The sequence below is a fragment of the Anarhichas minor genome, unplaced genomic scaffold (genome assembly GCF_050575085.1).
Source record: "Anarhichas minor isolate MPS153535 unplaced genomic scaffold, ASM5057508v1 ptg000040l, whole genome shotgun sequence".
In the NCBI taxonomy this organism is placed as follows: Eukaryota; Metazoa; Chordata; class Actinopteri; order Perciformes; family Anarhichadidae; genus Anarhichas; species Anarhichas minor.
Window position 1 is genome coordinate 2616648 of NW_027466486.1, and position 27533 is coordinate 2644180.

The following is a 27533-nucleotide window of genomic DNA, read 5'->3' on the forward strand; positions in this document are numbered from 1 at the left end:
ATGGTTGCCATTTTATTGATTCCCATCCCAGCATATTTGTTTTGTGGTGCACTTTTGACTGTTGGCTGCCGCTGATGGAAATCAAGGCAGCTCTTTCCGTCGAGCCCTAAATTTGCAATAACTTTGGCGATAGTCTAGTTTTTCATCAGGTCAACGATACTTTGTCTAACTTTCTGGTTTATGACCATTTACTTGCAGAACCAATGGCATTCCCATCAGCCTTAGTTTATTTTGTACTTAGTTGTATGCCTTGAAAATAAAATGAAACGAACCACAGAGGAAATAAGACACATTTACACTAACAAAAAATGGCATCACATTTATGGAAGCCCAAAATATTGTATAAACTCTTTGTTACATAGACAATAGTCGTTTAGTGGCCACATCAAGTCAAACATTAGTTCAGATCAAACCTAAATCCAAATCCATTTTGAATCAAAGCTGGATGCTAATACATGTACTGCTAGGTTCATAGTGAAAATACAAAAGTAAACTCTAAAGAAAATACATTAACCACAGCTGGTCCAAAGTGCAAACACATCATTTCTACCTTTTAGTAACGGACACAGCCACAAAACAGTTGAGTCCACGTTAGACCGTGGGCTTGAAAATAAGTCAAACTTGGTTTATCATACCTCTGAGGCAGGTTCATTCTCTTTTAAACCAAACGCATAATAAATATGTGGCAGCTGTGTCCTCTAACACATAACTTATTATACATACAGGAGCCAAATAAGTTGGCATTGCTGTTTCAATTAACAGTATTGGCATCAATCATTTTGTCTGAGCATTATCAACGTGAACTTTTTACCTCAAATATGTAAAGTCCTTTTTATAGATGAAAGAATTCAGACATACGTTCGTTTTCTTCATGAAACATAACTCTAAACAGCAAAGAGATTAGAACAAAACCGTTAGCTACTATTAGATTCTGTCTTTACAGTCTTGTATTCAGAATTGTTGTGGAATGCTCAGGGATGATGTCGGTAAAGTTCAAAGCTTTGCTTCGTGCTCTCAGAGGCGAAGCTGCTCCGTGTCGTCCTTCACAGAGGGAATCTCATCGATGGATGCGTGAGCGCCTTCTCTCGTCTGTCCCAGACACGACGCGATGACGTCCACCGCTAGAGAGGCGGTGGCCTCCACCGCTTCACGGCTGGCCCCCAGCATCGGATTTACCTCCACCAGGTCCATGACTGACAGCAGACCTGAACACATTCACAAGTTGGATACTAATACGTGACGATAAAAGATATACAATAGACAATATAAGGTTATGTGACGCTGCCTACATAGGATGTTGCGACCATGTTTGTAGTCATCTGTACCTGTGTTATGGATTTCCTCTGTGATGTAGATTCCTTCCCTGTAGGTCAAACCGCCGTTCACTGGTGTTCCTGTGGCCGGAGCCAGAGACGGGTCGAACGCATCGACGTCAAAGCTCAAGTGGATCGGTCGCTGTTTTCTGTCCAAGGTGAGACGATTCAAGTGTGAATTTGAGGATCACTTCAACTCAGACGTGAGGAATAATTTGGTTTTCATCATATATGAAAAAACTAAAACTTTCAGTAGAAGTTAAACATTTAAACATTTTAAAATGTTTAACAGTCAGGGAATATAATCAGTTACCTCGACAAAAGATGGTCAAGAGTGACTTCCATGACCCTTTGGATGCCGAGTCTGTCGATATCCCTCATGGTGAAGTACTGGATGCCCAGGTCCTTCAGGATGTGGCTGTAATAAACAGGATCAGAAACATCAAGAACTATTTCCACAGTGCATTCAGGGAGAGTTGAGTTCATTTCAGCCACATATGGTAAAGGTTGATGTTGTGTACTTACTACTCTCCGGGGTCAACATCCCGCAGTCCGATGTAGACCAGGTCCCTCGAGGAGAGGAACGGCTTCGTCCAGGAGAACCCTGGGATATCTGGCATCTGTGGTGGACAGATAGATATGTCATTTGGAATATATATATCGATATGTATATCGATATATATATATATATCGATATGTATATCGATATATATATATATATGTGTAGGGCAATGTTTTGGATCTCATTCAGTCTGACTCTCTTGCTCCTATGTAGTAGGGCTGGGCTGCCTTTACATCTCTGTGCACAAAGGTCCATTATCTCATAATCTGTCCATGTTTGCACAACAGGAAGTTACGTCAGTGCTGCAGGCTATGTTGTGGTTATATCACAGCTAAAGGGCGTTATCTCTGACGCAGGTTTCTATTGTTACATCACAATGTACATTAGATATGCTGCACCTTCATCAAAACAAGTCAAATTTAAAGCCCTTAAAATACACTTTTTCAAGTCTGCTTCTAACCGTTTACTTGTCTGTCGTAATTGCGTTATCGTCTATTTCTGTGATCTATGTTTTTAAGTATTTCTCTCTATTTTATCCCCTATGGTAAAGTGTCTGAGTTTTTTGAAAAGCTCTTCCTAAATAAAATGTATTACCATTAAATGATATGATTTTGAAGATACAGTGCTCGTTCAAAAGTTAGCTGCTTGTATTAATTAGTGTTCACCTTTTCTTGCAGCTCTTTGAGCATGAATGCGACAGGCTGGCCGTGAAGGTTTCCCGATGGAGAAGACATCGGTGTGTTTATATCGGCATGAGCATCGACCCAGATGAGACACAGGTCAGGACACTGCTGGGCGTGGCCTGCCACCGATCCAATAGCAAGGCTTTGAAATGAGAAGGACAGTCTGGTGTTTATATCAGTTCAATTCAGAGGACGAGAGTATCTTTAAACAAGAGTCTTACCGTAGAAACATATGGTAAAATGACATTCAGTAAGTAGCCTTTGGACACCTAAATACTGTACTAGCTGTATACTGCTTGATACAGGTATTGTTCACAAACGGCACGTTCTTTATACCTGTGATCACCTCCGAGCATGACAAGGGTGTGTCCTGCACCGACGGCTCTGCTCACTGCGCCAGACAACATTTTATTTGCTGCACCCACAGTGCGAGGGTACTTGACGTCCATGTAGGGTTCGTCCTTCTCAAGGTGGTGGAAGTTGAGGTCGCCGAAGTCGTGGACAGAGTAGTCTAAACACAGTGACAGAAAGCGGCCATCGATGAAAACACTTCGCTATCATTACATTACCGTTACAGTTTAGTTCAAAAGTACAATCTATTTGATGCACACTGAATCTGTTCATAGTGGGGAAGGCTTTTAAGGCATTTAGCCGAGTCACTCTTTTGATGAAGTTTACGAGTGACGGAGAAAGAGTTCCGAGTTTTTACACCAGAACATATGACTGTTGGTGGACACACTGGCTGTTGCATTGAACCTGCAAACTGTTGATTTAGGACAATCTGTCTAATTGTTAGGACACTGCCCTGTTGTCTGTTTTGACAAAACCTCTGTGCTTTAAATACTGCAGGTGCCAGTTTCAGTTGAAAAGCCTACATAAATCCGTAGCCCCTGACGTCTGTCTACCTTTCAGTCTGGGGAGGCCGGTTCATTCATCGCCAGTGGAACGTTAGTGACTGAGCACTTTCAACATTTCCCACGTCAGCTCAGGTTTCAGCCGCTCAGTCGCCCTGCGCTAAGCAGTCCCAGCAGTAAATACCAAAAGAATTTCCACTTGGGTTTGGACACGGACTGCGAAGTAAACAAGTGATGTGATCTACCATGTTGGGGGTCCATCTGGCAATGTGATCCTTTATGGTAGTGTAGTGTTACTCTGCTGATCTAAGGGGAACCGAGATGGTTCATTACCATTCCTAGCCAGGACAGGAATAGCCCTCGTCTTAGTGCAATAGGGAGCCTCTATTGCATGACAATTCAAAAAAAGTCTGTTATAGCAGCGACAGGCTGCTTCTGCTTTATGTGAAATGCAAGATTGCTGCTGTGTTTACAGTTCTGTGGTTAAACCGTACTGGTTTGATTATATGTATGACTTTACTTTTTACTGAGACAGTTTGGACAAACTGAGAGATTTAAGGTGTTTAGTTCAGTTGGGGTTCGGTTTCCTACGTTGGGCTCAGCTAGTGACACGGCAGCTGTATATTTCTTCACCGCTGCCAAGTTGACACCACTTTACCAGAGAGATGATTCCTCGTCAACTCATTGCTTTCAACTTCAGCAGACTCGGGACATTTCTCAAACCTCTCATTTTAGTTTTTTAAATACGAACATTCTATATGAAATCCTATGATTGCATGCTGCAGTAATGTTACAAATCTTATTTGTAACTTAATATATTTTTAATCATTTGTCTCCACTTGTTGCCTCAATACATTAACATATGTGCCGTACACCAGTACTGTACATGCATATATTGTATATTAGATACTACAGAGCAGACTAAAATGACCCCTGACTGAGATTTAGTACTTTCCTATAATAGAAAGGGTTTGAAAAAAATTCTATTTGAAATCAAGGAGACAAGATCAAGGAGGCAAAATTAGTGACATGATGAATTCTTCCCCATGCTTTAAAGTACAGTTTGCATAGATCTTAGTGTCTGAATAGTTCTTAAGTTACTTTCAAAATACACCAGGAATCCAAAATGTCCTTAATAAATGATTAATTGGATTTGAATCACCAGAAACACATTTTCAATCTGTGCTGTTTACTGTATTCTGAACCAAGTTTAATACATGGGACAGAACTGTAAATACATATTTTAACACATTAGGTGCTGTTATCTTCATGCAGAATATCTTATTCTAGTTGAGTGGCATACACTGCAGGAAAATATATACATTTCTAATAAATGCATGCATTAATAACGCTGTGGCTTCTGCCAGCAGAATAAAATAATGTCAGTTGCGTAAAATAAAACCCCAGATGTGGAAATATCCTGTGTGAGGAAGAGAACGGAAGGGGGGGGGGGGGGGGTGCTGCGACTGTTGCTCAACATCTGATGTTTGCAGCTGATGATCTCGACATGCCAGTAGAAATGCTGTGACGCTCCTGGCCTGTTTATTTGGCTGCAACACGGGACAGGTCCTGCCTTTCTCTGTCCTGCTGTCACGCACGTAGATGATCTACTGTATTAAGAGTTGCATAACGCTGCTATTATTACTTCTTTCATTTTCTATATGTCTCATGGAAGGTGCAGCAGTGAGTTTAAAGTGACCTTGTGTCTAGTGTAGTGATGTGTATACGTAGACTGTGGTAAACTATATAGTGAGTGTATTTATTGTAACCTTATCATACATATGGTAGCCTAGTTTAAATCCTCTGTGGAGTCAACAGGCACCACTGACTTGACCTCTCCATAGGTCATGGTATTTGTCCTTTTCTTGTGGTATAATTATACTATTTTGTTGGATAATCCTGCCTGCTAGTAGATTAGTTGTATGATGACACAGTTTTGATTGTGTTTTATTAAGGAGAGATGTAGATAAACTACTTTGGGCTCACTTAAAATGGGCATTTGTCAGCATTATAATTGTATATAAAAGAAAGATTTGTGTTACTGAATTAACATAAATCATAATATGAGTAGTCAGTTAAATACCGTATTACTTTATTGTACACAATACCTATTTCTTTATGATATGTTGTACCATATCAATCTTCAGTGTGTCTTCAAATTAGAAATATGTGTGTGTGTGGACTACAAATAGACTTATCCTTGGCAGGCTGACTTTTCTTTTTTTTTTTACATTATTCCTGTCCTGACTCGTCACCGGTCTCTTAAATCTCCTTTTTTTTGTCATGTGTGTGAGCGTGACATTTCAATCACAATGCAGCCTCAATGACCTGCCGAGCCAACATGAATAACAGATTCTTTCAGTCTGAGGTGTCCTTTTTCAGATTCAAAGCAGCTCTCTGTCTCTCTCTCTCTATGTTCCCGCACCAGACTGTGTTCCCGCAGTCTACGTGTCCTTTGAAACGGAAGATTTTAAAAAGTTGTTATTTGGCAACATGTTGTGGGGGAAAGTCTGTGGTGACGAAGGAATGGAAATACATCCGCAGCGTGTCCTCTTCCTGCGCCCTTCAGACCATGTGCCGGAGGCAAGAATGACTAACCCAGACTGAATAAACGAATGTAATGTCCTCTCACGTGTGTCGACTCACAGAGTGACCCTGCGGAAGGTCTACTTTATACTATTCTTGCCCTTTTATGGACAATCGTTTTAGATGTTCCCGCGGGGACTGAATGAAACTAGTCGCCATTGTTTCATCGTTCTACTTCTTGCAAAAATATACACAAAACAACAAAACACTGTTACTAAATGGAGATGTATAGTCCATTTAAAAACTTCAATGTCCTGTTGTCTCATAATATTACCCCACAAAAAATAAAAAGGGATCACTTTGTTCTCTACAGCACGTGCGCCTCTCCCCGGCTACATGTCGGATGTTTATATTTACAGCCTCCGGATGATGTAACGGGCTGGCTGAGAGAACAGCTAGACGGTAAATCTATCTAAAGCGGCGAACCTGCGTGTTACACCCGTCCACTGTTGCATAACGCCGCTGCACCGGCTGCTCCTTTTTATTATCCCCGCGTTTGTCACCTACCTAAACCGGAGAGCCTCTCGATGAGCCCCGCATCTCTGATGACTTTAGGGCCGTGCTCCACGCCTCCTCTTTTCTGTGTTGAAATAAACAAAGGAGTTTATTCAGTGCTGAAGATGTTATTTGAAAATGAAGATTAATAATATATATATATATATATATATATAGATATATAGTGGACAAAATAATTTCTTACCTGTCCTCTTGAAAACGGAGCTCCCAGCACAGCCACGGACTGAGCTCTGCTTTGTTGGCACGCGTGGCCGAGTTGAGATCTTAGAAGACGGGATAGAGGTCCTCTCAAAGCCATTTTTATTTTCTTTAAAAAAAGAAAAATCCGAATCGTCCCAGTGCAAATCAGTGCGATCCCAGACGCTGCCCCAAAAAGTCTGACGAAAGCGCTGTAGATGTTGCGCTGGTGGATGCTGAATGTGACCTGGTTGGTGCAGGAGGCTGGTCTTATTGCTCCTAAAGCTACTTAATATTCATGAGCGGGTGAAGAGGAGGACTTGGAAGAATAGTAGAGGTGATCTAACCTTACTTTTTTTCTTAGAAACTTTGTATTTGGAATTATCAGTGACGCTCAGCATTTATGACCAGTTATAAACTTGTATTGATGGCAGGGTGTCCTGTTTCATGTACAGCGACTGACGTCAGGTTGAGTGACACAACTTCAGAGTAGCCAATGGGAAACGGCGAAATATGTGGGTTCGCTCTGTGGGCGTGGCCTGCGTGTCAGATTATGTAACCGGGAGTTAAAGACTTGTTTACATGATCGCATTTGACCTGGTTGTTTGTCTGTAATATTCTGTTTCTGTACTCTAAGGTGTCTTTTCTAGTGTCCCGCTATCATTGGCGAAAGAACAACGCCTATTTAAACCTGTTACATAAAATGTAGCTACACCACACTATAACTCCATTAATCCCTTCAATTAAAGGTATTATCAGCTAAATGTAGGCTACTTGGCCAGTCAAAAGTACAACTAGGCTACTCATCATGCAGAATATATGTTACATGTGTATACATTATTATTACTGATGCACTAATGTGTACGTTGGGTTTAATGGTTATCTGTTGGAGGCACAGCTAATTTGAACTAGAATCTAAAATCCTGTAAATTATCTACCATTTAATCAAGTCGGATACATTGAGTGGAAAAGGCCTAAATGGCATCAATATGTAATAACTCATATATACACATTAAAAGTGTGTACAGTACAGCTACGCACACGTCCGGGAAAGTAAAGCCCTATGGGTCTCGCGCTTTAACAATAAAGAAAAGCAAGTCAGTTCCCGATCCGTTCCAGCTGCTGGATCTGCTCTGCGCATGTGCGGGACCGCCCACCCAGAATCCTTGTTAGAAGACCCGCCCCTACTCTGCCTCTGATTGGCTACTTGCTGCTAAACGCTAACGTTAGCCTAGCTATGATGCTAACCGGCGCTTTGAACTAGATACGCCGGGTAAGAGCGACTCAGCCACGGCAGCTTACGTTTTTGTTCCCGTAGTAGGCTAAAATTCAAGCTAGGGCCCCACAGAGCATGTTGGAGAACCAGAGGGAGGGTGGTAGGTGTGCACATGCGCGGAACGGATCGGGTACTGACGATGCCTTTGGCGCCACCAAGCGTTGGAAACGGAGAATTCCATAAGGGCATTAGAATTTTATACCCTCAGTGAGCCTGTCAGGCAAAGTTTTCTTCATGGTGTATACAAATCTCCCCCTCAGACTCCAATTTAGTCCAATCTAGGTCCTAGACATTACTATTTGATTTACAAAGTATGTCAGGGGTTGCAGTCTGGGTTATTGTGATTAAGCATATGGACCATTTTTCTTTGAATTAAACCTCACAGATTGTGTATAGCCTGCAACATCTACTCATTTAGGTTATAGATGGTTAAAGGGTCATCATTACAGCGTTGTTGTTGTATTTCTTTGGTTTTTGCATGTTAAGTCTATTTATTACAAATCCCATTTTCACGAACAAATTTCCATGGCATGCTGTGTGTTTTTGATACCTTCTATTTATAATTTGTCACTTTGAATAAACGCATCTGCCAAATACATTTTTAAGGCAAATTAAGGAAATATAATCAGCCATCTTTCGTCTTTAGACCATTTGTTTTGACTTGAATTAATCATTGACACTTTATTGCAAGTATTTTTCAATAGTATATTTCACTCTATTAATAGATTTTTTTTAAGGATACAAAAAAGCTGATTAGACTTTAGAAGTCCCTCAGGAAATCTTGTTCAGCTCAAGTGCTACAGGGGAAGCACTTATGAACTAACTAGTCACCAACAGGCCAAAGACATACCAAACCTGTGAGGGGGGCTGCATTACCAGGATGTAATGGAAGGTCTACTTTGTGAGCGAACTGATAGCAAAGAGGTGCCTGAGACTGGAAAAATATTGCCATGGAGCATTATTTAGATAACAGTAAAGAACAAGGCTTGTTTCTCCTGAATATACCTACAGGGCAGTTCTCTTTATTTCAAGGGACAGCTGACTTTTATGGGTAAACATATGCTTCTAGCAAGGTGGTGCATTATGTTCAAGTGGCTCAAGTAGAGAAAGCTCCCTCAGTCACATAGTGTTACAGAGGTTTCATGATATTTGGCAACCCTTCCTTGATTATTTTCCTGGTGGTCTTGTTGGCCTGCTGCAGAAAGGGTGCCCGCTAAGTCATAGACGCTGTTTTTTCTTTCCTTTGACATTGTACTAATGTATACAGAAATGTATACAATGTAATTCATATGTATGTTTTGTAACCCATTTACTCATTTTCTTATTTTTGTTCTGTAATTTGGCAATATCCGTGCTGTCTGGATCTTTGTTTGACTGTGTGAAAAATAATACATAATAATATAATAGATTATTGTATAAAAAAGTGCCTGTGATTGCGTGAGTGACTGCCTGACAGACCGAATTTAGGGCAATAAAACCAAAATGTGAAGCTATGGTATCCCATGATTCATTGCGAAAAGAATAGGTCCCAGTTATTTGTATCCATAGGTGTTCTTGCTGCGCGCCGGTGGCAGTTATTACGCTAATCTTTAGTGTAACGTTTTTCTGTTAACCGTATTTAATGGGCTTTTACTCGGATAAACCATAGTATTATCAGACGCTGGGCTTTATTTTACACTTGATAACAGGTGAGTAAATTCTCACATGACCGCTGCAGCTAACGTGAACTAGCAAGGCCACACAGTGAATGTGCTAAGCTAGCTTGAGCTAATTTAGCTAGTTAACGTCAAACGTGGAGGAAAGCCCACTTTTCGACTAAGCAAGGATCACACCTAGTTAGGTTGTAACGTTAGCCAGTCAGCTGCGCCATCCATGGTAAACATGTTATACTATGATGAACTTGACATTACCCAATTTAACCCTGAAAAGCGCCAACAGTGTTTTTCCTGTGGTCTTTTGGTTGAACATCCTTTCTTCGTTGTAGGTTCCTGTATATTTCAGGATGTCTTACCCTCCTCCGCTCAACCGCCAGCAGATCGGCATCCCGCAGTTACCTCCCAGGATCCCACCTCCTCAGTATGCGGGATTTGCCCCGGGTGTCCCGCCAGGTAAGAATCCCTCACATCAGCAGAAACAGCTGTTTGTGTGTGTTTGTAAATCATCCTGTGGATACGTGACCCGAGGTGTAAGGAGTTCCTTTTTGTTGTCTTGCACTTCAACAATTCAGACTAGCTCTGTGAGAGTGAAAGAACAGAAGCAAGGTGACATTGTTTCTGTAACAAAAGCTGTGGCTACTGGGCTTCCAATTGAATTGGAAAAACTAAATGGACCAATAAACTTATAAAGGCTAGTGAACTGTACCTGTAAATGGTAAGGGAACGATATAGATACATACCTATAGGTTAAATATAATACCTAGAATCACAAATTATACTTATTACAAGAGCAAATAGCAAGACAGCTGCCAGCATTTGTTTGGTAAACCTAGTTGGTTGTTACCTTGGGTAATTACACACAAAATAATGTATGATTTTCTGTAGTGGTATGCTTCAATACATGGTTCAGTTATTGTATTTTGTTTCTATTTTCAGGTACTCCCATGATCCCGGTTCATATGGGTGTCGTGACCCCTACAACCACAGTGAGTCAGAAACAGGACTTCCTACTAAATGCCAATTTAAGCATCAGCTGTTGTGCATGACCTGCTAGAGAATACATAATCCTTACACATTATCAGTTTAGCTCCGTTCATGCAGTTTGTTCTGGGCTGCTCAGCCAAGGCAGTTTAACTCACCCTTAAAAGTATTATCAGATTATTGTAATGGTTGCACTGTTTCTTTTGTTGCTTCAAACTACTTCAATACCTAAAATGTAATGTCATGTTGCAGGTTCTTGTCCCGACCACAGTCGCTGTCGCACATAAACCGATGCTTCTAAAGAAGGAGCCTAACATCAGAGCGAAGGACATAGACGACAACAGCGGCCCCACCACCACGGTTTTTGTAGGAAACATCTCTGAAAAAGCATCGGACATGTTAGTCAGACAGCTTCTAGCGGTGAGTTGACAGTGTGTGTTCCCACTCTGCCTGTTTGTTAATCAGAAAATGTTCAAATGCAGTTCAAGGTATAGATATTGTGAGAGTGGAATGGCAGCAACAGTTTGTACAATTCAACCCTCCAACACATCATCAAGGTATGCAGCACCGTGTATCATGAAAGTCTTATATAGTGACTGCCCTTTTTCATACAAACCCTTTTTACAGCAGAACATTTGCCGACATAACAGATTTTGATTATAGCTGCTCTTGACTCATCTCACATACCCAGTGACAAATCCCAGGGAACATATGCCTCAGAGATAAACAAACCCTGTTGTGTCAACTTCTGTATCAGCGATTCATTGATCATTAATTAAATATATCTGTTTTCTGAAATAAAAAATAACTCCTGTTTTCTTTCAAAACAGAAATGTGGTATCGTTTTAAGCTGGAAAAGGGTCCAAGGTGCCTCTGGGAAACTTCAAGGTAAAAAGGGCTCAACACATTTAAACCTTCTTATGATGTGAATACACGTTACTGTACCAGATACTACATTATAGAGACACTGTAATGCCACTTAAGAGGACTCACCCCACCACGTTTTACAGTTGATATAGTCGATATTTTTTCCCTGTAGATAAAGTTATCTGTTTGTTATTTGTTATCATCTGTCAAACTAACTTTCTGTCCGCTCTCCTCTCCTGGAAGCCTTTGGGTTCTGTGAGTATAAGGAGCCTGAATCAACACTACGAGCCCTCAGACTTCTGCACGAGTTGCTCTTGGGCGATAAGAAGCTGTTGGTGAAGGTCGATGCCAAGACCAAGGCCCAGCTCGATGAGTGGAAGGCCAAGAAGCGGAGTGCCAATGGGGTATGCCGTTCACCTGCTGAGTGAAAGACCAACGTTTCTGATACGGTGATACTTTTGTTATATTGGGTTCATAAGCCTAATTCTTCTGGCTGTAACATATAGGGAGCCGGTGGTGGGTCAAAGAACGGGGACGACGATGAGGAGGAGGTCATCGATGAAGAAACCCAGCGCCGAGACCAGGTTGTGAAGGGGGCAATAGAAGTCCTCATCCGAGAGTATGCGAGTGAGCTCAATGCTCCCTCGCAGGACCCTGACAGTCAACCTCGCAACAAGAAGCGTAAAGAGAAGAAAGAGGAGGTATTGTTGTCCTAAAGAAGATGTTGTGTGATTTGTAGCTTTTCATAGTAACTGTTGAGTTCTTAGTGTGTGTTTTCTTGTCTTTCTTTCCTTCGTGTAAGGAGGATATCAATGCCATGGAGATGGAGGATGACAAGAGAGACTTGATTTCCAGAGAGATCAGTAAATTCCGGGACACGCACAAGGTAATGTATCAACCTGCTGTTATTACGCTGTAATTTAGGTTTCCGAGAAGAAATCCTCCACATTTGTAATTAGAAATTCCTCAACAGCAAATGGAGCTGCAATTTATATAACTTCTGGTAATTCCTCCATAAGGCTGTTCTGTTACTGTCAACTATAGTAAGGAGGTAGTGTGTTAATATATAGATCAGTTAGTCAAATACAAACATTAAAGGAATAGAGAGTAGTAGATGTTGATACAAATATTTTATAGTATCTATTTAAAGTGTTCAAATACTACATCAACCACTCATAGATGGTTTCATAGTATCTGTCAGTGTTTCCAAATTGGACAAGTTATTCTTATTCATAATACTGATTTGAGACTAAAGGATTTAGCTCTGCACAAGCGAAAGTCATCACACAGAGTGCATGGACACAATGTTAAATTCCATCCAAAGCTAATCTATTGATTAAACCCCACCAATGTGGTAGAGTTCATTTGGTGACTAGAGCAAGATGAATCTCAGAATCTCAGCTTTGGAAAAAGTTGCGAGGATAGGATGTAAGTATGACCTTTCACTTCTTCTTTACTCTTGTTGGGCGCTCCCTTCTGGAGGGTTTGCAGAGGGGCAACTGGCTCTCAGTTCACTTGCAGTATTTCTATTTACATGTAGACTCGGGGAAACAAAGTGGTGGAGTTGGAATGCACACATTGCCAGTGATGTCCGAACGTAGCATGTTGCACTTGCCCTCAGTCAGGTCTCAGAAGGCGGGGCAGCTCAGTGAACCTCTGCAGGTCCTCGGGTGATAAATTATGTGTTTGAAGAACACACACACAGACTGAATGAGCCTAACCACTGCAGTGTTTTGAACTGCAGCCTGTAGTATTACTAAAGCAGGGAGCGCCCCTCCACAGCACTCTGTGGTCTGAAGACATTCAAGGTAAGTGCTTTTATTTCTTATTTCTCTTCTTTTGTTTGCAAACTTTTTTTCGTCTTTTCTGTGTCTTAGTCCCCCCCCACCCCACCCCCACCCCATTAGGTAAACAATAAAAGAAAAATAAATTTAATGTATGACTCACATTAAATTATTAGTGTTTACGTGAGGTTCAAAAGAGGCCAAAACACATAAACCAAAACTGCAGGTGCCCAAAAATGAATTGAAAATACACGATGCATATCACATGCCAAACACACTGCCATCAACAAAGAGAAACCTGGAACTTGAAACCATACGACAGGGATATCTCGGACATGCAGTATGGTGGTTACCAACATCTGTTAGTTTGCATGTGACTTGATATAGTCCACCTCTGTAACAGTGTTTGAATCTTTGATTTAGTTTCTTAAGTGGTTTCAAACTAGCCTCAAAATCAGCGTTTTTCCATAAATGGAATTGTAGAACAAGAAGTGAGTTGCAGGATGGAAAAAAGATAGAAAACAATACAATTAGAGCCAGATAGTTAAATGACAACTTGTAAGTTACTGTGGCTTTGCTTATGTGTGTCAAAGCTCTCCCTCCAAATCAGACAAAAAGCTAAATAATGTAGAACATAAAGCTCACATACAACAGGCAGTTCAGACCTCTCCCTTTCTTTTTCTTTTTCACTAAACTGTCAGACCCACATTTCCAACAGCTCGAAACACTAACGGCTCGTAGACATTTGTTAAATATGTGTGAAATGTGGGCCTGACTCGGCTGAGGTTTTTATATTACTGATTGGGTTGGAGAGGCCAAATAGACACTAGAAGACAACCTGCAGGTAAGACTGTTTCACTCATTTCTTTGTGGCATAATGAAATATCTGACTTGTTTCAGACATGACTTTAAAGTTGTTATTGATGTTGTTTATGTGGATGAACATTAGATGAACTGCTTCACAGGTATCGTTTGGAGCTTTTCTTTCTTTCTGATTATTTTGACTTTACACATGACCTGCTTTTCCTCCCACACGTAGCCTGTAGGATGTGTAGGGGCAGAGAAGTGCTGAAACCGTAGTTCATCACCTGTGAGTTGCACACCAATAGCTCCAAAACGGTCTGTAGAAAATCCCATGATTTCTATGTCAACCAGTTAGAAAGCAACGATAATACGATACGAACTTTATGGTCCGTTCACACTAAAATTCATTTAGCATCTTTTGGCAGTTCAAATACATCCAGGTTAAACATCCAGTCACACATATGACACCTTCAAACATCTGGATCCAGGTCTCATTTAGCATGAAAAACAACGAACACAATGTGCTCCCAGTTCCCGTCTGTCACTCTGCTGCGCACAGGACTCCCACACTGAGGGAGCACTTGAATTGCGGTCTGGAGCTCCTCCCTTGCATCTTGTATGACCATGTAGAAAACACATGGGAGTAGATTATGTAATTCACTTAGTTGGGCCATTTGCCATGTTAAGCCTGGGCTTGTTTTAATCCACTTGGCACCTAAAGGTAAGACCAAACCAGGGCTTTATATAGTGGTGATCTTAAGTGTACAGTTAGAACTTGTTGACCTAATGGTTCAAAGCTGACTCAGCACTTGGTAAATACTTTTATCTTAAGTGTAGTATTAGTAGCCCCACTTTGAATGAAACTCATAAACGTATGGCATCATGTAAAGCTGACTGCATAACGCATTACGTTAATGTGTACCATTAAACCTCTACGTGTCAGACATGATGCTTTTAACCCACAGCATCTCTTGCATCAGGTCAAATCTATTACAGTATGTTACATTGATTTTGAAAGTGGGCGGATATGGGTTTCACCAGTATGTATAGTTTTTATTGGAATGGCCTCTTAACAGAGCGTAATCTCAGATCACCATAGAGCGCAGAGGAACTGCAGAAGTCAAGTTGACCTGTTGCATATGGGAAAAACAAATCAATTTGTGATAAAGGGGACGGCTGCCAGGACAGGAAATAATCTATGCACCACGAAATACAATCGTGTAAATGTTTAGAGCTAAAAAAACAAAGGTGTAGAAAAGTTTAACTGGTAGATGGTTTTAACTTCCTCTCTTGCCGTAACTCGGATAACCTTAAGTTTATTGGTGTTTTTCAAGATTGACCTGTAATTTATGGGTTGAAGTAAGTGTGTCCTGACTTGAGCAGCATCTGTATTAAACCTGCTCAAACAGAGGACCACTCTTCCTGGAGGAAACACCAGAGCTAAGAGGACTTCCTCACTTGCAGCAGCCAGCCTCTCCAAGGCAATGAGTCATGGCAGTATGTGAGCATGTCTGGCCAAGGGAGTCAAAATCATTTACAGTGCTGACAACACGTGTACTCATGTATTTTAGTATGATGTTTTCGGTATTGACGATCTGTTAACACGTTCTTTTCCTTTTTCTTCCTGTTGGGCTCCTGCAGAAACTTGAGGAGGAAAAAGGAAAGAAAGAAAAGGAGCGACTGGAGGGCGAGAGGGATAGGAGAGAGAGGGACAAAGAGCGGGAGCGCGAGAGGGAGCGCCGCGACCGCGAGAAAGAGAAGGAAAGGGAGAGAGAGAGGGACAAGGAGCGGGAAAGAGACCGAGATCGCGACCGCGAACGGGAGAGGGATCGCGAACGGGAGAGGACGAAGGAGCGAGAGAGGGAGCGGGAGAGGGAGAGGAGTCGAGACGTCAGTGAAGGTCGCAGCAGATCACGGTCAGTCGGAGAGAAACTTCCTCTAAAACTCCTCAATGTATTTGTACTGCGATAGAGACTGCATCAAAAGGAAACTAATAATGAACTAATCCATATGATAATAAACGGATAATTATCCTCTTTCCTAGCATTTAGCCTCTATCTGCACTAAAAGCACACAAGTTTTAGTGCTAAGTTCTGGAACTTCTTGGTTTAGGTATCTTACTCTTACCATTTTACTCTTGCAGCTGTACGAACCCTGAAGAAATCAAGTGTGCTGGCTCATGCAAATATCAAATCATTAAACCAGTGTAGTAAAAATACAGCTTTGGCTAAGACCAGATCAGTAAGACTGTCTACGAGTGAAATAAGTGCTTGACCTTTTGTGTTACTTGTTGTTACTTTAACATAAAGTGTTCCTGGTGTTCGACTCATTTAATTGTCGTTTGCAGAGAGAGGACTAGAGAAGATAAAAAACGAGACCGCGAGGAAGACGAGGAGGACGTTTACGAACGGAGGAGACTCGAGAGGAGGCTTAGAGACAAGGAGGCGGCCTACCAAGAAGTACATATGACATCTCTTCTGTCATTTTGATTTTCATCAATTAAACAAAAGTTCAAATAATTGCACATCAAGAGAATTGATTTGATGTCTGAGTGATTGTTGAATTGTTTTTCTTCTTAAAGCGCCTGAAAAACTGGGAGATCCGGGAGAGGAAGAAGGCTCGTGACTACAGCAAAGAAACGGAGAGGGAGGATGAGCGGCGTCGTGAAATGGTGAACGCACACCACACCATGTCAAATAATGAATCCTATTGGTTGTTACACAATTTCTATCGCCAGATATGTGAGGATGAGTGGCTGGATTTATACAGAGACACTAATTGTTAAACTGTGTTTACGTTCAGATGAAAGAAGCCAAAAGGCTGAAAGAATTCCTTGAAGATTATGACGACGACAGAGACGACCCAAAATACTACAGGTGATTATCCTGCTACACATTTAGAAGTGTGAGGTGCACACTTGTTCGTTACTTGACTTCTCATTCTCATCCTCAGGGGCAGCGCTTTGCAGAAGCGACTCCGTGACCGAGAAAAGGAGACGGAGTTGGACGAGCGAGACCGGAAGAGGGAGAAAGAGGAGCTGGAGGAGATCAGACAGAGGCTTCTGGCTGAAGGCCACCCTGACCCCGATGCTGAGCTGCAGAGGGTGAGTCAGTCATTCCGTTCAGTAACCGCGTTATACTCGGCCTTCTGCAGCAAGTTGATGTCTTAGCTGTGAACCAGAAACAAGAATGCGTGTCCAGACTAAAACAAAACATTGGAAGTAAAGGAGCAGCTGGATGAAACCATAGATCATTACACTGAGGGATTCGTCCTTGTATTTAAAATAATGGAATCCAAAGTCTGACTAAAACCGAAACAAACACAAAGTAGCTTCTACCTAGTAGTCTTGTTAAAATGTCACCAAATATTGATTGCTGACACAGTATGAAAAGCAGGACGTCATCGTTAGTGTGTCGTGTATGTTTGTGCAGATGGAGGAGGAGGCAGAGCGCAGACGGCAGCCTCCTCTGAAGCTTGAACCCGAGGAGGACGTGATCCAGGAGAAGGCTCACAAGGATCGGGATCGGGAGAAGAGAAGTTCAGGGAGGCCCGCGGAGCCGATGCCCCGAGTCCCCCAGCAGCATTCGGATGATGAGGAAGTAGGCGAGGAAGATGACTACCACGATGGGGAGGACTCACAGGAGGCCAAGGCGCAGCTCAAACCCATCATGCGACCAATCACCACCGCTCCCTCAGTGTCCTCTGCCAGTGGGAACGCGACTCCAAACACACCCGGCAACGAATCTCCCTGCGGCATCATCATTCCCGGCGAAAACACCCCTGAGGTCCAACCTCCGGAGGAACTTCGGCCCAAGATTGGTCTCAGTCTCAAACTGGGTACGTACACAGTAGCAAACTGAGGACACAGAGGAATCTACTTCTTCAGCTGCTTTGTGCTAGAAATAACTGGTGTTTCTCTTCTCCAGGTGCCACCAACAGTCCCAGCCAGCTCAGCGTCGGAAAGCGAAAGAAGCTGGCGACCGTGGAAAGTGTTTTCAACAAGTTTGATGAGGAGGAGGCCGACGAGCAGCCTCGCAAAAGGAAACTGGTTCCGCTGGACTACGGCGATGACGACAAGAGTCTGGGGCTGGATGGGGCTGAAATTCCAGGGGCCAAAGGCAGCGTCAACACAGAGGAGAAACGCAAGCACATAAAGAGCCTTATTGAGAAGATCCCCACAGCCAGGCCCGAGCTCTTCACCTACCCTCTGGACTGGACCATGGTCGACTCGGTAGGGAGCCTCTGGCATTTCACTTTGCAACAATTTCATTAACTTTAAAATGTAACAATATTAAAAAGGTCAAATAAAGTGTAGTAATCTGATATTCTGCCCTGTTTGTTTGCTGCCATAACATGATCAATAATAGAAAATGAGGCCGTGTGTTGTTGTGAATTTTCTTTCTTTAGACTCTGATGGATCGTCGCATTAAACCGTGGATCAATAAGAAGATTATCGAATACATCGGCGAGGAGGAAGCCACGCTGGTTGATTTTGTCTGTTCAAAGGTTTGTGATTATTTAATTTACAACGCTGGTTCCCGTTGAAAATATGAAAGCTACTGAATATATTCGTTAGTCATTGATATTTTTGCGTCTTGAAACTTGTTGCGTTGCTCAGCTGCTTATTTTAACCGTGTTTTTTCTTTTCTTCCCAGGTGATGGCACACAGCACCCCTCAGGGTATTCTTGATGATGTTGCGATGGTAAATTAAAACACAAAGACAAAGTGTTTTTCAATGGATCTTTTATGGGAGTTGCTGATTATTTGAATCTGAATATCAGTCACTAAAAAACACACTGGCGTAATATATTAACACACATCAAATGTGTTCCGATAAATGAGTTTATAAAAATGAGATAAAAGTGAAGCCAATGCAGAAGAGCCTTACACTTGTATTCTCTCTACTGGCCAGCAGGGGGCGACTCCTCCGATTGCCAAACAAAGTCTGGTTGTAAATAAGTCTATGAGAAAATGACTCTACTTGTCTCTTGATTTATTACCTCAGTAAACATTGTAAACATGAGTTTATGGTCTCAATCTCTAGTTTCAAGTCTTCTTCAAAACAGCATGATGTTCATTTAGTAAATTATGCTCCATTTAGAGAAAACTTGACAAACAATTGGGTGACGTCACAACGACTACATCCACTTCAGTAGCGGGGCTGCAGAATGTTGGTCTTAGTCGGTTATTATTTAAGGTGAAGCAGCTTAAGCCTGCTACATTGTTACACAGTTGGTTTTAAGTAATCCATGTAACTTTCATGTAACAAGTCGGATTCATTGCGTATATTAATCGAGCTGTTTTGATTTAAAGTTTGTCTAACCAACCTGTTTGTGTTTTAGGTTCTTGACGAAGAAGCAGAAGTCTTCATAGTAAAAATGTGGAGGCTGTTGATATATGAAACAGAAGCAAAGAAGATCGGTCTGGTGAAATAAAGAACACGTGTCTCTCCGTCTGACTTCCTAAGATCACAGTTCTGCTGGCGACAGTTTTCTGGTCCAGCAGACTGTAAACAACGTGCCCATACGCCCTCCATTCCATCAGCAAGGAGCTGCTGCCTTGAGTGTGTGTGTGTGTGTGTGTGTGTGTGTGTTTGGAAGGGAAAGTCTGAGCTGTGAACAGAAAGGGTTTGCACAAACATATTGCATGATGAAACTTTGGTTGTATTTTTTTCCTTTGTTGAAGCTGTTCAGGCAAAAGATGGTTGCTATCCCCCCACCTGTTCTCCAAATTGTTGGACTCAGTCTGCTTTGATTTACTGTTGTCATGTCGAGGCACTGCTCCATTGTGTGAACTAATAAATATGCTTTTTTTTAATAAAATATTGTTTGTCTGTCTTTCTTTAATGTATTTCTAACAATTTAGTTTATCTTCATTTTGGTGGATTTTTTTATGCATTTATGCTTGAGAAAGTTTATTTTTTCTTCGTTATATTCCCCCCTCACTGTTTTTTGTATTTATTCTCCAAAATAGGTTCTTTACAAAACAGTAACTACAATATCGAGTAACTTCTCAAGTTATAAAATCTCCATAAATAGATTTGATTAGCATAATCTCTCATTTTACAAACTATTGTTCTCCCTGCAGGCACCTTAATTGAAACAACAGGGAAAATGTACCAAAATAAAAGTTTAGATTTTGTAATATTCGTCACTAAACTGGTCTTTGTTTTACAAATTTTTTTTATACCTGACAAATAACACATTCATGCATAATTTACAAAATAGAAGCATTTGTTTGTATTTAAAATTAATTAAAACAGTTATTCTATTATGACCTCATAAATATACTGAAACAGTTTATTCATTTTCTTTGTTGAATATTTCCTAAAATGTTCTTCCAGTTGGGGATTTAATTGTACTTATACATTTAAACAGCTGTTACTAATGTTTTTCAGATTTTAATCCAGGTTTAGTCCACGAAAAATGATATATATTATATACATTAATTAATATAAAATAAAAACAAACTATATAAAAGCTAAACACGGCCATGCTTATATCTTGTTCATTTTGTTGTTTGCTTCTGTCTCTGTTTATTATTTTTTAAGCAACAAAAACAAACATTATTTGTCATTCTACTTCCTACTGTCGGATACGTGGCAGGTTTGCGTCGACAGGTTGAGGGTTCAGGAGATGAGTTGTGACCCGGAAGCACTTTATTGCAACACCAAACAAGCGGATGTACCGTGAGCCAGTTTGTTAGCTAGCCGCAAAAACCAAGTCGGTTGCAAGTTGCATTATTATTATTATTGAGTGACAGTTGAATCTGGAATAGACAGTGCGCGGTGACGGATGTTTGCAATCATACGTTAACGTGTCAGGATTCATCATTTGTGAATTTTGAGAGCCGGACAGTTACCGAAGCTAGTTAGCTTAGCATTGCTAACGAGGCCAGAGGCTGTAGCGTATCAGTTTAGCGTTGGTTGGTTAACGTGGATGTTTTGCAGCGAGCTGAACTGATACCAGATACAGAGGGACGTGTATTTATGTATTTATTCAACAACTGTTCTTAACCAACAGCTACAGGTTGAAGGCATGTTATTAAACTTGTCGAGCAGTATATAAAAGACCGTGTTAAAGGTACAGCTGCAGGTTTGTTTTTGATGGTTTAGAAGATTAAGCTGAAGATAAAAAAAAGTGCAGTCATGGACGATTTTAGCTCGATCAGCCTGCTGTCTCTTGCGATGTTAGTGGGATGTTATGTGGCCGGGACGATACCTTTAGCAGTCAACTTTTCAGAGGTAAGTCTAAGACACAATGAGCTTTAAAAATGTGCTTCCTGGAAGCTTGCAGTAACTTTGACCACGTTTCAAAACTTACAGGGAGGTAAAAGTTCATCTCTGTCGGTGCCTGTTAATCTAAAGAAGCTGTGATTGCATGAACTCTGTGCTGTCATCAGATCATCCATTGCTTAAAAACAATGAGACTTATGCTGATGGTTCCTCTGTGCTTGTGTTTCTCCAGGAGAAGCTGAAGCTGATCACTGTGCTGGGAGCAGGGCTGCTGTGTGGGACTGCTCTGGCTGTTATTATTCCTGAGGGGGTCCACGCACTTTATGCAGAAATACTGGAAGGTAGACGTCACCAAGACACTGATTCACAAATGTATTAAAGGACTACCTAGGAACTGTTTATCTAACTCTCTCGGATGAAGATGTTGTTGCATTTCATTATGTTTGAACCAGTAATTTGGCGTAATTAGGCTACGATTTGATTGTTTTAGTCAATAAATTGTTAGAAAAACATGAATAATGTCTGGCACAATATAACAAAGTCCAAAGGAACCTTCCTCAAATTGCTTTTTTTATCCAAAATACAAAAATACCATGTAGACCAAATGTATAGTGATATATCAAAGACAAACCCAGCAAATCCTCACATCATAGAAACTGAAATGTGCTTGATAATTAACTTAAACAATGAATTGATAAACAAATATTTTGCTGACAAATTTCTGAAGTTGCCTAATTGATTAATTGACAAATCTTTTCAGCTGTCAATCAGATCTCAATCACCTTTATTAAGGATAATTCACTCAGCGTCAGTGCTGCTCTCCAGTTATTCCCGGGTACATGTAATAAAAACAAACAATGAGGCAACTAAAGTATGTCAGTGGGAGCAGCAGTCTGTCCACATTTAAGTTTGAAAGCCTGAAGACTAGTTTGTCATCTTGTAGATCTGCTCCACTGTGTTCAGATGGTGTCACAGTAATACTGAAGACTACTTTTAAACACAGTCGGTTCAGTTATTCCAAAAAATACGTGGAATTGTTTGCTGGTTTAACATCAGTTAAAATCAGTAAAGCTCTGTGCTTGAAACTTATTGGACAGCACTTTGTACGTCGTCTTTCAAAAGGCACTTTAACGATAAAGTTTACTTATTTACTAAAACTATTTCCGGCCGGGCGTCCTGGTGGCCTCGGGGGTCTTCCTCCATTTCCTGTCAGTTTTCTACTGTGTACTGTCTAATTGAAGAAACTTTAATGTCTTTGCCTCTTTTCCAGCGTTTTAGACGCATTCAGAGGAGACACCAGAAATAGAAAATATATAATATGAAGACATTCGTCTGAGTAGACTGTAACTGTTTGAGTCTTTTTCAAACAGAACAAAGTTCAACAAGCTGTAAAGAACAACTAGTGGACGTCTGTTCTTGCACAACAAACCTAGTCAAACATAGATGTTTGTTTTGTGATCATTTGTATTGACACGTTCCTCTGTGTCTCAAGCGAATGCTCTGTGGATTAGTGATGGATTCTGACTGTATTCAGCATAGTAATCAGGTCTTTTTTAACAGCCCATGTGCCTGCCTCCTCCTGCTCTCTCCCGACCCGTGTTTCTGCAGGTGCACACCACAACCACGGCCAGGCTGGAGCCGTGGAAGTGTCCGAGGCGAAGGGTGAAGCGGACGCGGCCCTGAGTGTCGGCGGGAAACACGAGCACAGTCACGAGCAGCTTCACGCCTGCATCGGAGTGTCTCTGGTTCTGGGCTTCGTCTTCATGCTGCTGGTGGACCAGATAGGCAGCTCTCATGTGCACAGCACAGAAGGTCAGTGTTACAACAGACAGCAAGCACAACTGTTAGGGCACCCACAGCCCTCGTATATGTGGAGAATTAGTCTGTGAGGATGGTGCTTGGTGACAGCAGCTTTGTCATTAGACTCATCAAGTGGTAATCTTCTCCAGACCAAACTCCCAGATGCACCCAACATGTGACGCTACACAGTTCTTACTCAGTGTGGAGACTTTGTTCTCTCATTATTACTTGGTTCTACTTTTATATATTTCTTAAACCTAATATACACTTCTTTTTTTTTTTTTAGGTTTAGATCCCGAGTCAGCAAGAGTCGCCTCCTCAAAAATCACAACCACCCTGGGCCTGGTGGTCCACGCTGCAGGTAGGTCTGCTCTTGAATATTTATTGTCTCTTAAAGATGCTTTATAATACTTTTTATGTTCAAATCATCCTCATTAGTCTAAATCACAAATTGGTGCTGTGATAGAGAATGGCCTTCTTAATATACATAGATGTGATCAGACAGATCTTGTGTAGTTACATTTAATGAACACTTAACTGTTATTCTCTGCTACACCTGAGTTTACGTGTTGAGAATCCCATTTTGAACTGATCTTAAGAATTACTGCTTTATGGAAAATTAAAAAACAGAGCGTTTTTGAGCAGTAACAGTTGCTCTCTGTCTTATTTTTTTGCGGTTTTCGCAATATTAGAACCTCGTAGATGTTGTGCAGATATGAAAGATGTCTCGTTAACTGTGCCTGTTGTCTCCAGCTGACGGAGTGGCGCTGGGAGCTGCTGCCTCCACCTCTCAGACCAGCGTTCAGCTCATTGTCTTTGTAGCCATCATGCTGCACAAGGTAATAACGGCTCATATCTCGTACAGTAGATCAACGCTTTTCAAGATCCTTTTTAAATATCTAGTTTTATTGGATACGCATTTATGTACTTTACCGTGTAGCAGCAGTAGAGCTGAAACAAGGTTATTGTGATCGGCACTTTAACCTATTATTTAGACTTTGTATCGACCAAATGATGAATCGAGAATTTATTGGCAGATCAAAAGATAATAGAAATAGAATTGTTAGTTGCCGCTCTAAGCACATGTGAGCCTGTGTGAACTCTACTGCTCTGTCGTCTACAGGCCCCGGCAGCGTTCGGCCTCGTGTCGTTCCTGATGCATGCTGGTCTTGAGAGGAACCGGATCCGCAAACATCTCCTGGTCTTTTCCCTGGCAGCGCCCGTCCTGGCCATGCTCACCTTTTTAGGCCTCAGTCAGGTAAAAAAATGATGCAACCCTCTCCTGGAGGCAGTAAGTGTATTTGTTGTTTACTTTGAAATTTAAAACCAGTTTGACCGGTGAGACTTCAGGACTCTCTACAAGAGACGGAGGGAAAACCTTTCTTGGTGGAACACATTTTTAACAATTCCTTTGACATTTTCCCTCACACTGTCTTTGTGTGTTCCCCTCCTCAGAGCAGCAAGGAGGCCCTGTCAGACTTCAACGCCACCGGCGTCGCCATGCTCTTCTCTGCTGGCACCTTCCTCTACGTGGCCACCGTCCACGTCCTCCCTGAGGTCGGGGGCGGCGGCGGCCACAGCCACGCCCCCGCAGGGGGGAACGGAGGGAAAGGACTGAGCAAGGTGGAGGTGGGAGCTCTGGTGCTGGGCTGCCTCATTCCTCTGGTGCTCTCTGTCGGTCACCACCATTAGACCCAGACTGCAGGACGGATTTAAGACAGGTGTACAGGGGGGGGAAAGCGGAGACAGAGACTTCAAAAATTGTGGATCTAAATGTCTTGTTGCTTGTTGTCTGCTGATGGACCTCGCGGACCAGACTGGTGCTCGTTGCGGGGACATCTCATGACTTAAACAGGGACTGAATGACGGTAGGGAAATCAAGAGTTGCTGCAGAGACAACGGAGGATCACGACAATGTTTTATCTGACGGCGAAACATCTCACAGCTGCTGTATGTGTCCATTTATTCCACCAGAAAGCCCTTTTTAAGAGACACCAGTAGCTGTTTATTTCGATCATCGTGGAGTTTTCAGTGTTGCATTATCGTTCAAAGTCGTTCAAAGTCAAAGAACCAACCCGGATTCATCACAGGGATGTTTTACTAGGTGGCAGTTGCCCAGTGAGATTTAGATTTGAAGAAGCCGCTGATATCAAGAAAGCAAACTCTCTTTTTTAAAATAATTGTACAAAGTGTAAATCTCTTTGCAACAACTCAGATAGATGTGAGATGATTTTCAAGTGCCATAGTAGGAAGATGAAAGCGATCCCTGAAGAGACGGCGCCATGAGGACGTCGCCACAGAAATAGAATAGGAACGGTTACACATAAACATGGCCGCCCCTCTGACCACCCTGCTACGTTGATTTGAATGTCCCTTCTACTACTCTTATTTCTATTGACATTACAGTTAGTCGTCAACGTTCCCGACTTATCTTTCTGACCGACGGAGATCTTTTTCTGGCAGCCGACTATGAAGCAGGATGAGAGATCAGCTCGAATAAACACCCAGATGTTCGTCACACACGTTTCTTTGTCTCTTGAGTTTGCCTTTCGTTTCTTGGCCTGACGGGAAGCTTTTCTACGATGCGGATCCTGATGATGTGTTTCTAGTCGGTTCAAAGCCGAGTCCTGAACGAGGAGAAGACACGACCAGCGGCGCACACGGTCACTTTTATTTTTAGTTTCTGGACGTGCTTGTCTTTTGTTCTATTTTACTTTGAGAGTAATTATAAATAGAAGTCGGAGGGGAAACAAATCTGTATAGAATTGTCTTAATTGATTGTATAGAGTGTTACTAAGATTATCTGGAGGCGGAGGGATACTTCAGCTCTGAATGAATGGTTTGCCTGACAGAAGGCATTAAGTGGATGAAACCGTTTAGGGACCATCGGCTCAGGAGAACAAACATATTACAGATCCAGGCAGGAGGATTTTCAACAAACTTTTTTCTTCTTTTTTTTGGTTTACTCATTAGTTAATCATACCTGAGCAATAATCATACGCATGGAATCGGGGCAATGTTGCGGCAGAGTCTGAAATGGCTTCATATGGTTTGCCTTCATCCTCAAAGCGCTGGTCATGTGATTCAGATCGACTCTCTGGAACGCAGCCCCCCCCCCCCCCCCCCCCCTCATCTCTGCCTTGGTACAACTAAAACAGTAACCGGTTGATGCATTAAAGCCTAAGTAGGGACAGGACGGGTAGATAATGTGTTACTGTATCACTGTGCCTGCTCATGTATATGTATGTATGTATGTACGTACGTGTGCTGTACGGAGTAACTGCTTCTTTCCACAATCATCACCATCATGATCTCGTGTGAGACGGAACTGCTGACTCACAAACACATTGTTTCTTTTAAATCTTACATTTTTGGACATGGATGGACGGCTCTGACACGAGGCGTCAAACGGTCTGAGGAGTCTCTGTTTTATGTATAAATTGAACGTTTTCTACAAATGCAACTCTTCAATTAATTCCAAGTTATAAGAAGAGAAGAAGAAGAAACCTGCCGCGGTGTTTTAGAGAGGAAGGGTCGGGGTCGCATGCAGACCAGCAGCTGCATGACTGTTTTATTTGTTGTGGGACGCTGTGTGTGTACAAAAGGGAAAGAACTCCACTGTGTTGCTTCACACACAGAGCCCCATCATGTGCCAGTTCATCTACGCGTTGCATCAGGATCCCTGCCGAGATTTGGCTTTTACATCTTCCCATGTCTTTATGATGTGATTCCAGTGTCACTAACTGGAGCATCGTGGTTATGATTGTTGGTTAAAACTTTTTAATGAATGAATATGAAGCTTCATCATGAACAGTTAAAATACTGGACCATCACATTTTGAGTGTCGGCACTAAACATCTTTGATCAAACATGCGTATAAAATGAGAAAATGTAACTGTAGAAACTGGTTAAACTGCCCGATATCTGCAGGCGGAGTTTGATGCTTCGTCTCCCACACAAACGGGAAGAGGTGATGGCACATGTTGGGGCTGAGTGGAGGTTTTGGATCAGTGGAGTTTCAGGATCAAGTCAATATTTGTAATGGTTTCAGTGGGGGTGTATCTTTATTTCCTGTCTTTTTCTGTCATTCCAGAATGAGTCTGCCTTATTTCCATACTTTTGATTGTGAAAATCAGTTGTAAAGCGATGTGTTTTATGACGACTAAATTAAAGTTTTTTAACTGGTGAAAATGGTCTCCTATATTTTGATTATTTAAGCAACAAATGTTGCAGTAACATGTCGGCTACCTGTTGATTTTAACAGGTAGAATTCATCAATTTTTTTTTATGTATTTGATGCCAGTTTATAGAAAGCAGTTTTCCCATGTATGAAGATTTCTTGTATTCATCAAGGTAAGAATTTATGAATTCCTATCATTCCGTTCGGTCACATTTTTAACAAATTGTGTGTTTTCCCTTAAATTAAATGTTGATTCGGAG

The 27533-nt window shown here is 41.7% G+C and overlaps 3 protein-coding genes across 6 annotated transcripts; 2 read left to right on the forward strand and 1 right to left on the reverse strand.

Annotated features, from left to right (window-relative positions):
• Window positions 1-306: 306 nt before the first annotated feature.
• On the reverse strand, window positions 307-7768 carry arg2 (arginase 2). Its single transcript, XM_076108754.1, has 8 exons — window positions 6699-7768; window positions 6506-6578; window positions 2895-3069; window positions 2541-2700; window positions 1839-1933; window positions 1627-1731; window positions 1326-1462; window positions 307-1205 (listed from the first exon to the last, which is right to left on the reverse strand). Exons 1-8 carry the CDS (start codon window positions 6810-6812, stop codon window positions 1015-1017), a joined length of 1050 nt encoding a protein of 349 aa, XP_075964869.1. The 5' UTR covers window positions 6813-7768; the 3' UTR covers window positions 307-1014.
• On the forward strand, window positions 1455-19881 carry rbm25a (RNA binding motif protein 25a). Of its 4 annotated transcripts, XM_076108750.1 has the most exons (19): window positions 1455-1471; window positions 2553-2654; window positions 9952-10075; window positions 10559-10608; window positions 10856-11023; window positions 11434-11491; window positions 11714-11874; window positions 11977-12171; window positions 12273-12356; window positions 15700-15974; window positions 16406-16517; window positions 16640-16729; window positions 16861-16934; window positions 17011-17161; window positions 17490-17895; window positions 17985-18289; window positions 18466-18564; window positions 18714-18761; window positions 19402-19881. In XM_076108750.1, the coding sequence occupies exons 2-19, from the start codon at window positions 2628-2630 to the stop codon at window positions 19492-19494; spliced, it is 2520 nt and encodes an 839-aa protein (XP_075964865.1). In that variant the 5' UTR covers window positions 1455-1471; window positions 2553-2627; the 3' UTR covers window positions 19495-19881. The 4 variants fall into 4 exon arrangements, with proteins under 4 accessions (XP_075964865.1, XP_075964866.1, XP_075964868.1 ...); XM_076108751.1 differs by lacking the exon at window positions 1455-1471 and having other exon boundaries at window positions 12276-12356; XM_076108753.1 differs by lacking the exons at window positions 1455-1471; window positions 2553-2654 and adding an exon at window positions 9499-9655.
• An 823-nt stretch (window positions 19882-20704) lies between these two features.
• Window positions 20705-27284, forward strand: slc39a9 (solute carrier family 39 member 9). Its single transcript, XM_076108756.1, has 7 exons — window positions 20705-21302; window positions 21526-21634; window positions 22902-23105; window positions 23380-23454; window positions 23847-23932; window positions 24217-24351; window positions 24549-27284. Exons 1-7 carry the CDS (start codon window positions 21207-21209, stop codon window positions 24783-24785), a joined length of 942 nt encoding a protein of 313 aa, XP_075964871.1. The 5' UTR covers window positions 20705-21206; the 3' UTR covers window positions 24786-27284.
• The last annotated feature ends 249 nt before the right edge of the window (window positions 27285-27533 follow it).

Bases quoted from the DNA above. Each gene is read 5' to 3' on its own strand.
- rbm25a (XM_076108750.1), top strand. From the start codon at position 2,628: ATGAGCATCGACCCAGATGAGACACAG. The intron at 11,024-11,433 runs GTGAGTTGACAG...CTTTCAAAACAG, and splicing joins TAGTCAGACAGCTTCTAGCG to AAATGTGGTATCGTTTTAAG. The intron at 18,762-19,401 runs GTAAATTAAAAC...TTTGTGTTTTAG, and splicing joins TTCTTGATGATGTTGCGATG to GTTCTTGACGAAGAAGCAGA.
- arg2 (XM_076108754.1), bottom strand. From the start codon at position 6,812: ATGGCTTTGAGAGGACCTCTATCCCGTCTTCTAAGATCTCAACTCGGC. The intron at 2,701-2,894 runs GTATAAAGAACG...CTCATTTCAAAG, and splicing joins ATGCTCGGAGGTGATCACAG to CCTTGCTATTGGATCGGTGG. The intron at 1,463-1,626 runs GTAACTGATTAT...CACCTTGGACAG, and splicing joins CTTGACCATCTTTTGTCGAG to AAAACAGCGACCGATCCACT.
- slc39a9 (XM_076108756.1), top strand. From the start codon at position 21,207: ATGGACGATTTTAGCTCGATCAGCCTGCTGTCTCTTGCGATGTTAGTG. The intron at 23,106-23,379 runs GTCAGTGTTACA...TTTTTTTTTTAG, and splicing joins TCATGTGCACAGCACAGAAG to GTTTAGATCCCGAGTCAGCA. The intron at 24,352-24,548 runs GTAAAAAAATGA...TCCCCTCCTCAG, and splicing joins CCTTTTTAGGCCTCAGTCAG to AGCAGCAAGGAGGCCCTGTC.